The sequence below is a fragment of the Xyrauchen texanus genome, chromosome 40 (genome assembly GCF_025860055.1).
Source record: "Xyrauchen texanus isolate HMW12.3.18 chromosome 40, RBS_HiC_50CHRs, whole genome shotgun sequence".
NCBI lineage: Eukaryota > Metazoa > Chordata > Actinopteri > Cypriniformes > Catostomidae > Xyrauchen > Xyrauchen texanus.
The window spans coordinates 36,338,216-36,349,215 of NC_068315.1; the positions used below are offsets into that span (position 1 = coordinate 36,338,216).

Genomic DNA, 11,000 nt, shown 5'->3' on the forward strand with positions numbered 1-11,000 from the left:
TTTAATACAACCTTTCAAGTCGGGCACAAGCTGAATAAATAAGAGCGAATGATTAATCGTTGCAATAATTGACCAAATACTTGAATAATCGCTCTAATAATCATTAGATTAATCGATTAATAAAATAATCATAATTTGCAGCTATACATGAATGTAGCAAGATCATTTTCTAATGTATGAAAGCAATGCAAACTCAATACCATTTTCTGCCTAGTCGTGTGCAAAGGACAGTGAATGAGAAAGCAGTGATATTTATTGACTGACTGTGTTTTGATGTGTTCTTTGCAGTGTGATGTGGGCACTGCAGGACAGAAGTCTATCTCCAGAGTCATCGATTACCTGGAGCACTGCTAGTGTAATCGTGGAGATTCATACAGACTTCAGCACACACTTGAACCCATCATCATCATCATCATCATCATCCAGTATCTTCCTCACTCAGACTCGACAAACTGAAGATTAAAGCACATCATGCACTGAACTCCATTAAAGAAGCTGTTTTGAGTTTGTCTAGTTGTTCATCCGTTCCTTCTTCAAGAGTTTGATATTGTTGCATTGAGTGACAGAGAACTTTGTTTTACCTCTGTTGAACTGTCACCATGTAATTTCACTTTCAATGTAGCAGATATTTAGAGTAGCTTTGAGAAACCTTTGTTAAAGGCTGCCCCGTCCTCTATGATTTTCTTGTTGTTCCACTCCCAAGTCTGCTTATTTCTGAGTGCTCGACACTGACCCAAACGATTGCAGGGCGAATCCAAAACTGCATTAGAGGTTCTGGTTCCCTTTGAAATAGTGGAAAGAACTGCCCTTCTGGTTCAAAACCATTCTCTTCACTTCAGTATGTGCCCCTTTTGTGTAACGACTTTTCTTTTTTTATCGATAGTGTCATGTCAAAGGTCTACAAATGAATAAATTACGTTTCTGCTCATGTCACGAGGGCAGGAGAGGGATGAAACGTTTTTAGAACGTTTTAGTTGTCAAACCACCATTAAAAACATTTTTGAAAATGCCTTTGAATAATGTGAGATACATGAGAATGAATAATATATTCTGACTACAAGACGGTAAAGTTCAATACATTTAAAGGTGATTTAAAGCCAGGAAATCTCTTGATCGTTGCTGCAGGAGTCCAATAAACAAAGTTTATGAATCTCTTGATTACTCTAGATAACCAAGAGTTGCACTGAGCCTCCATTTCATCCCACTCTTTATTAGTTTCTGGAGTATTTGTCAAATGGAAGAAGTCTTCGGTAATGATAGATAATTATTTCTTAGAACCAGACTGATTTAAAGGAATATTCCAGGTTCAATACAAATTAAGCTCAATTGACGCATTTGTAGGCCGTATGCATTTACAGGACAATCTGTAAGCATTAAATTACTATTTCAAATGTATAGCCACAAGACGTAAACAATATTCATGTGGAATGATTTCAGTATAGGGTATATCGGCGTTGCTATGACGATGCCATAAAGTTGTAATATTAAATATAACTTTACACTGATAAATGATTTTGTCACACCAGAGTCACGTGTTTAATCTTTAGTCTTGTGTCTATACATCTGAAACGGTGAGTATTTGAATGTTTACATACAGGCTCATTCACTTCCATTGTAAGTAAACCAAATCATTCTTCAATTAAGCTTAACTTGGATTAACCTGGAATATTCCTTTGATAAGGCCAGTAGTTTGCAGTTCTAATGTTTGTTTACCTTGATGACAAGCTTGACAGAAACTCATTGCTGCTGTTGTCAAAATGTTTTAATGTGCTTCGACTCAAGTAAATGTTCTTGTTTTTCAATGCGTGCGCACACACACACACACACATACTTGTCACAAGCTGGTTTGTTGGTAATACAGGCCTGCGTGCAGAAAAATAAATTTAATTCTGCATTTCTAGGGGTCATTGTTCTCACTGCTAAACTGCTGGTTTTCACAGAGTTTAAGGATGTTCTCGGTAGAGTCTCTGTCGGTCAGATTTGAGCTTCTGTGTGTGTGTGAGCTCCAAACATCAGTGCAGGATTGAATTCACACGGCTGGACATGAATGATGCAACATGAACTGTAAATACTGTAAATATTGTGCTGTTGGAGAACTAGATAGACTACTTTTCTGAATCCAATCCAATTTTTATTTTATACCGCATTTTTCTCAGTTGTGTTCTTTTAGGTAAGGTGAAAGAGTTATCGAAAAGCCAACTGCAGGAACATTTGTACCAATTTCAAAAACAATTTCTTTGGTTACTTGTACATAATTTTAACTCGAATAAAAATTGCTACTTTCAGTACTTTTTGATTGATTGTCTTCACTGTGCATTATTAGTGGTGTTTGTAATGCAATCACTGTTTTACTAGTGCTTGTGCTCGGGGTAATGATTCAAAGCATTCCTGTTCAACTTTGCTATGTAACTTGGATGAGAAAACAAGTGGAAAAACCACCCCAAGACTTGCAGAAGAAAGCAGATTTACAATGGTTACCTGAAGCAATTCTATTATGATTCACTAAACATGAGTAAAAACTACAGATAACAATCGCTAATACTCTGAAATGTAATAAAAGCTCTTTTGGCAGGGAACAAAATGACATGAACTTTTAGAGCTTGCTAAAGTCACACAAAAAAAGGAAAAAAGCTAGTTGACATAATTGCCAACATTTTTGGAACAAATTGAGCCTTTTCCCAGCATATATTTGAACTGTAGTATTATTATTATTTATGTTGTCTTGATTCCCAACATGTTTATTGATGTTTACATTCCCTGAATATAACTTTAATACATTTAAGACATTTTTATGGATTGGAACCGATCCAGTAAATCATACATTAACTGTTACAAATGATTTTCAGCTGTTTGCTGTACTGTTTGTCATATAAAAGCAGATTTATGCTGTTTGTGGTGTATTAAATATCCTACATTACATAGAGATTTATTATTTCGATTATACTGTCAAATACGGTTTATCATCAATATCAGTATCCTTATTGGTTGTAAAGAGTCAAATTTCTTAACTGAATTTCCCCTTACTGCAGGTAATGTCATAGATGTATATGTGCAGACTGTTGGGACAATGATAAGAGACCACAGCTGCTTCTGAAAGCTGAAGCTCTTAAATACAAACACATATTTATACTTGTTAATTAATGATTACATTTATGTTGTGTGGTACAATGTTTATTTTAAACCAACACATGTTTGTCTTTTAACATTAATAATACGATTAATGCTTATGTAATTAATATGATTATATTATTATTATGATTCATTTGTGATTTGGAATTCTTATGAAAATCTTTATAATACAAACTTGTATAAAAGTATAAATCTTTGCTTATATTAATGTAATATATTTTTAGTCACATATCATTGACTTGGCTTGACTATGTATAATGCCTAATAATTATTATTATTATTAATGTACATTATTTGATGTTATATGTGTGTGTAGAGTTAAATATATGTGCATGAAGTTTATAAATTATGTATTCTTATATTATACCCAATGTGCCTCAACCCCAATCACACTCTTTTATTAATCTTGTTATTACCCCTTGTCATCAACTAACCCCGGTCATCCCAAGATTTGTGCGTTGAACTGATTTGTGGAGAAAATGGTGAAATTTAGCAACATTTTCCCAAAATCTGCATAAAAATCTGCTGCATTCTTGATTAAATTGAAGTTTATACATAATTTATAAACTTAATGCACATATATTTAACTCTACACACACATATAACATCAAATAATGTACATTAATAATAATAATAATTATTAGGCATTAACGTGTGTCTTCCGAAAAACACTTTCAATGTGGAGTTTTTGTTCCCAGTCTCAAGGCGACTTCAGGATGGACTGTTCTTACAGACAGCAGCATCATGATGGCGCCAAGAACCAAATTGATCTCGTTTAAATCTAAACAAATGAAATGAGCATTCAGGAGAACACTTTGTTTTCTTCAAAAATATTTATTTGAAACATTGATTCCAAAATATCTAAATTTATTCATGCACATCATGTTAAATAGAACAACAAACTCCGAATGAAGGGTCAGTGTTATTTGGCTCCATTGCTTCTCTCCAGTGAGATCATCTGTAAGAGTTCAGGTGTTTTAGGGTCACAGCAGGGTGCACGCCCGAAGTTCCCACCATATGAATTTCTCCTGCAGGTGGGAACAGATTTCTGCTCTTGTTTGGTCTCTTCACCTCCTGCAGCTTCCAGTGAACTCTTCCCCATCACCTGCTCCTCCTGCACACCCATCAGTACAGTCGGGTAAGTGAATTCCGGGTCACAGCTGCCGCCTTCCAGAAGCTCGCTCAGAGTGCTGATGTAGATCTGCGCCATCTGAAGCGTCTCAGACTTGGACAGCTTCCGCTCGCTCTCCACGTTAGGAATGACGCTCCTCAGGCGGTCGAAGGCCACGTTTAAGCCGAGCATCCTCCTCCTCTCGCGGGCGTTAGCTGCCAGTCGGCGGCGTCTCCGCGTTCGGGCGATGGCGCTCTGCTCTTTAGCGGGATGCCCGAATCCGGAGAGGCGGAGCTGCTGGACGAGAGCGCACGGGTCACAGCTCCGCCGGGCTCCGTCGGTCTCTCTCCAGATGAACTGCGCGTCTGGACGGGGCATGCTGGTCTCTAGGGGATGGACTGACACCCCAGACGACAGAAGAGCTCTATTTAAGGAGGAAAGTGCACGCGTAATGACGGGTGGGTGTTTGAGGGTCGTGTGCGCGGAGAAATGAATAGAAATGACTCTCTTTGATAATGACCACGGGGAGTCTATTAACACAGTTCATCAAAAGTGGATTAGATCCGTGTCAGTGATCACTGGCGGGACATCCCGACACTGACACCCTGTACACCTGATGCGTCGCGTCAAACGTAATGCGCCGTTCTGTTCCTGATACTCTCGTCACATTTATAATCCCGTCCGTCTCAAATAGGAAAAACAAACAATTTACTTTCCAAATATAATACGTGTGAATCTTCCTTCTACCTTCCTGTTTTTTAACCAATTGTAAACGCATTTTAATATCAATAACATCATCATAATAATTATATCATATAAAGTAAATGTTTATACCAGTGGATTGCCATTGAAAAGAAAGTATGATTCTTCACCCATTTACTCGCCATGAAGCGTCTGCTCACATCTGATTGGTCCAGGTACACGTCAATAAGAACGTTCATTTCGACGCGTCCGGTGTTGACAGCATTCAAGCCGTCGCGTCGCATCAACAGATGCGTTCCGGTGTAGACAGGATGTGCGACATAAACACAAATGACTATTGCCTGTATATGATACGCAGTAAACGCTGCTAAAAGTGTTTCAAAAGTTTAAACACACTTATTGATGTTTCTCGTGATCTTGTAATGCTTGAAATTAGTTTAGAATGTAGTTTAGGGAATGATATATATAGGCCTACTGTATATATAGCCTATAATATAATATCTTAGGGTTGTCAGTTAATTCACATTTTTAAAATACATTTACATTATAAAGTACATGAATTAATTACATGGCATAACAATTAATTAATGAGATTAATCTTAATTATTTGTATATATCAATATTTGCTGAGAAAGCCCCTAAAATAACAACAATAAAAAGATAAAGATAACGATATAAATAATAATTAAAATAATTTATATATATATATACGAATGCATGTAATACAGTACATAGCACTAATATATTAGTCTTATAAATGAAATGACATGTATTGAGTATTTGTATTACCGTTAAAGTTTGCTGTTGTCGTTTAGTATTATCTTTGCAATGATGCATCAATGACAGTGGTGTAATTTAAAGCTTTTTACTCAGTCTCCTCATATAATCCACTCATTGTACATGAAATATTCTCTGCCAATGCAGAGCAGTTCATAAAGGTCTAATTGACAGGCGACATCCGCGGCGTTCAGTCTAATCCAATTACACAGAGAACACACACACACACCACCAACGCTCAAACTTGGTCTTGGCACACTTTACATATTAAAGCTAATGAAGCCGCGAAGACGCGGGCTGAGATCAAACCAGCGTGGGTCGGGCGCATTCGGGGGAACCTCACGTAGAGGGTAAATTGGGGTGGATTCACGCCTGTCACAGCGAAACCAGGATGAATGAAAGCAAATTCAAATTGAGGGGATTAGTGCCACAGGATGAATCAACACTAGCAGCTTCTTTTCACTTGGTGCCAATGAAGCCACTTTTCACAGGGCACATGAGCCAAAACTTTGAGCTGCCCATATTGCTGCAAAGCGGCACTTGTCACAACTCATTAAATCTTACCATACACCCTGAAATGCTCTGGATGTTAATGCCAAAATATTCTGTCAAGCAGCTTTTTTTTTTTTTTTGTGCAATGCAAAATGTATAAAAGGTTTTCCTTGTCACTGATAAAATAGCACGCTACAATGTACCGTGATGTCATTCTTTGATATATCTTAGACCTTCACTGTGGGCAAATCAAACAAACACAATGCCACAGAAATCATAACAAAGCGATCAACAAAATGTCCTGTCGCTTGTTGTGGTGGCAAAAACACAGAGGACGCTGATTTTATTGCATCGCACCTGGTAAGGACTCAACAAGTAATAAAAGCTGTCTCTTCCATGTAGATCTGGAATGTTTGTCCCAGCCAGCCACGACTGCATCATTCAGCGAGCAACAGGACATTTTATTGATCGCTTTGTTTCAATCTCTTTGACGTTGCGTGGGGTAGCCTTGCCCACAGTCAAATCTCATTGGTCCAAATTTGTACTCCACGTGACTGTATATGAAACATCAAGTATGTTCTGACTGGATGTGACTGTGACGTCATGCAGCATTTTCATTTTTCAGTACAAATTACTTGTTACTGAAAACATGGTGTAACGGAAATTGCTCACTTGTTCACTTTTCCAGTGAATACGCTTCATCAGCAAGCAGTGAACATAAACACTGCATGTCAGAGAAAGCTCTGGAACTGTTGCAGAAACTACTTATGTCAAATAATCATTCTGTCCTCTCCACACTGGATTATGGGTAACTAGCGTTGATGAGTGTACAACTTTACACTCTAAATCAGAGTAAATTATGGCTAAGAATAAACTTATGTATGGAGTTGTTCACTCAGCCACAGCTTAATCCTGGAGAATTGACGAATTATAGACCGATTTCAAATCTCCCGTTTATGTCGAAAATACTAGAAAGGGTAATGTCCTCGCAACCATGTTCATTTCTACAGAGAAATAGTATATATGAAGAATTTCAGTCAGGATTTAGGCCCCATCACAGTACAGAGACTGCACTTATCAGAGTTACAAATGACTTGCTCTTATCATCTGATCGCGGCTGCATTTCTCTTCTAGTGCTTTTAGATCTTAGATCACAACATTATCTTTATAGGCTTGAGAATCATTGTGACAGGGCGGAGGGCGGGGCCAGGTCATGATTCCACACACCCGGCCCCTAATCAGGCTAATCATGTTTCAGAGAGGGATAAAGGACTGTTCCATAGAACCGATGTAAGGTCTTGAATTGCATAAGGCGCACGCTTGCATCTCTAGATGCAGTCTAGGAGTGGACTGGAATTCTACATTTAAATCTTTCTCCCATAATCTCTTGAGAGTGGTCGAGGTTCCATCCCCCAGACTCTGAACCAACAAGTAGTAATACACTGATGCATCATGACCTTTTCCTAAAGCAGTAAACACTACTCTCATAGTATATGCTGCTTTAGGGGGGGAATGCTATTCAGAAAAATAGTACAGAGTAAGTGACACAGCTGTAGATATTGTTAGGGGTGTAACAGTTTGACCCAGACCAGATATGGAGAAAGAAAACCAGGAGTCAAGAAGTTCAATCAAAGAATCCAAAATTTACTGAAGAATAGTTTGCAGTGAAATTGGTAGAGCCAGCGACAAAGTCTCACGAGGAGATCGAAAGCTAACTCGTACATTACACAAAATCTTACATCAATTATACCATTTGCAAGGACGTACATTCCATTATTTTACTCCTGATTGGCTAAAAGAACATAAAGTCACAACATATAGAGAGCTATGCGGCCTATCAACATTAATCAGCGCACTTGTCGTCAGAGCCCGAGATTTACATCTGAAGTGACCTCGCAGATGATCGCGGGTGTCTTCGAGTCGGCCTGGTGTGCCTTCCTGGGTTCAAAACCTGGGTAGAAGGTCAAACGCACACACAAAACACTGACGAACAACAGTTCTTCTCTGGGCACAGGAGAGCCAGAGCACATATTATCAGGTCATTTAAGCCAAAACAAGAGAGATAAAATTTTCACTCCTCAGGCAGAGGAGAGGGGTAGAAATAACATACCTTTCTTCCCTAAAGAAATAATAAGAGAAAATCACACTTCTACTATTCAGGTAGTATTGCATAGGACTTTAAACCATATACTTAATCATAGAAAAGTAACGATCAAACACAGAACATATGTTTAACATTCTCCCTGCCCCCTCTCATCACAGCTAAGCTTAACCCCAAAGGACCTTCAGACTATGGGCAGGACAGAGAGAGAGACTCTGGAATGTTCCTTAAAAGACACTAGTTAACATTCCAACACACATAAGATTCAAAGTATATTTCAGTTATGCATAAGAAAATAGAATTGATTATGTGATCATGCATATAGTTAATTCATCACTTTACAGACAGATATTGATATAAAGGATATATATATATATATATATATATATATATATATATATATATATATATATATATATATATATATATATATATGTATTGATATATCTGAAGAGTCAAGGGATTTTGACCCTCACCCTTCAGTCCCCCGTTTTAGACCAATGTGGGGTCCAATACCGCCAAGTCTACCAAGTGAGGTCACTACGGAAGGTGGAGTGGTAACGCATGCTTCCCTGACAGGTCACACTTGTCTCTTAGCCTCACTGCGGCCATGCTGGATACTACAAATTCCCAGTCCCCACGCAAAGGCTTTCCCACCTTCCACTCACAACAGGGCATGGATGTTATCCTTCTTAAGTTTCTCTTCCAAGCGTGTCGTCAGTTTTCTCAGTCGGTTCTCCTCCTCGGAAGGGTTCAAGTTACTGCAAGCAGACCTGCATACATAAGAAAAACAGAAACGAACACACATCCACACACACAGACAGAGGACACCCATTCCCAAAAGTGCTCCAAAAGCATATAACACATATTTAACAGCTCCCATGACCAACTGCTCTGACGCAGCCACAAACTCCTCCCAAGCTTCCTCCACATATTCCTCCACTGTTTCCGTCATGTCAGTAAATATTGCTCCTACCGAAAAAGCCAAAACCAATGCTACTGCTATAGCAGACGGAGGTTCCGAATCAGTATACCATGGAGTGCCCTTAGATTTAAGCCATACAGAATTCAAATACTCATAACCTGCAAATGGATCATTAGTTTTTATCTGTTCCAGAAATGCAGTGATAAATTTCTGCCGAGCTGTTTGCGCCTTCAACCGAGGAAAATATTCAGTCTTCTGCTTCAACTCTGCAACACAAAGAGACAGCTCTGCTTCGTTAGCTTTCTTACTCTTATCAACTGGACGCCATGCAGGACCCATGGGGTGTGTCAACCTGTGTTTAGCACAGTCCTTTGATGGAGTCTTAGACTCTAGATCTCTGATTTCCTGTACTGAAGGAATTGGACTCAGAAATTGTCTAAATTGTTTTGCCCTGTCAAACTACTCATCTCCAATAGCTACATCGGACAACTGAGGCCACATCCTCACCTGAAATGATTTATAATTGTCCCACAACAGTTCAACATACTTTAAAGGTATCAGACTAGTCTTTGCTCGAGTGTACATCGTTTCAATATTCAGTTTAAACACTTGCAAGTGCATCCAGGCTGTCACATTATAAGCCATCGATGTAGGACTATAACATTTATCTTCAAGGTAATCATGCAAGTGATCCATGTTGAAAACAGTTTTGTTAGCAAGGTTCCTAGCAAACTCATACTGGTGTAACACATCAGAAAAACTAGCCCAAGTGTAACCTGACTTAACAAAAGAAGCATTACACACCTCCCAGGGTATCTCCATCATCTTCACACCGGTGAGCTTCTCAGAAATTTCTCTACATTTATCAACATCTCCAGGAGGAAACATCTTAACAAACCACTGTTGAATTTCTTTACCTAAACAACGCTCAACATGTGCAGTCTCCTTCCAAGGGTCATCGAATCTAGTGTACCTGGGCCAAGAGAGGGACAAAGCATTAATAGCAGGCAAACCATTTTTACTGCCATTCAGATCGAACTTGTCCTTGTCAGTTTTATCTATCCGTCCTAACCTATCACAGACCTAAGCCCTATTAGTGTCCCATCGGATCATGTGGCATTTAGTTGGGACTAACACTCCCCATCTCATCAAATCCTTATCATTTATTGTTGTTTGATACTCATCAGACCCCGGTTCTTCTCTAATTACAATATTGCTGTATATATATAGCTTTGGGCTACATCTTTAATGACTTTGTTGTAACCAAGTTCATTCTTAGCTTTGGGAAGATAGTATGACATGATGTGGCGAGGATCAGGAGCACTTGGGTATAACGGAAGTTTCACTGCTTTTCCACCTAAAATCATGTGGGAGTCATTCACATCTGCTACCTGATGCCTCCTTCGTTCTGCTCTACTATCACCTTTTCTAGATTTTAACAAATATCGATTAACCATATCCATTCGTATAGAGCATGCACTCATGTTTTCACGAGCTATGTGGTCAGGGATCCAGCTCATTGAACTGAAATCTCCTTCAAACAGGTCAACGCCTCCACTCCTCATCCACCGACCTTTTGCATAATGAGGGTAGTATCGGGATAATTTGGGGAGTGACCAAGCCAATAGGTCACTGTCTCATTTCCGTCCAGACGATAACAACGATCATTTACCTTTTGGTACATGGTCGGAATTAAATTTAGACCCTCAGTTGAATTTAGACATGGGTATTGTACCCATGATGGACGGTTATCGATCTCCTCA

At 38.9% G+C, this 11,000-nt stretch overlaps 2 protein-coding genes across 2 annotated transcripts in view; one reads left to right on the forward strand and one right to left on the reverse strand.

The window, feature by feature from the left end:
- LOC127633541 (wings apart-like protein homolog) overlaps window positions 1-2,279 on the forward strand; it is a 93,456-nt gene extending 91,177 nt beyond the window's left edge. The window contains exon 20 of the mRNA XM_052112714.1: window positions 289-2,279. Within this exon, the coding sequence (XP_051968674.1) occupies window positions 289-354 (66 nt within the window). The 3' untranslated portion in view covers window positions 355-2,279. The remainder of the gene's footprint in view (window positions 1-288) is intronic.
- A 1,728-nt stretch (window positions 2,280-4,007) lies between these two features.
- Window positions 4,008-4,839, reverse strand: LOC127633548 (transcription factor Atoh1-like). The gene has a single exon (XM_052112729.1). It carries the CDS (start codon window positions 4,616-4,618, stop codon window positions 4,052-4,054), a length of 567 nt encoding a protein of 188 aa, XP_051968689.1. The 5' UTR covers window positions 4,619-4,839; the 3' UTR covers window positions 4,008-4,051.
- Window positions 4,840-11,000: the final 6,161 nt, after the last annotated feature.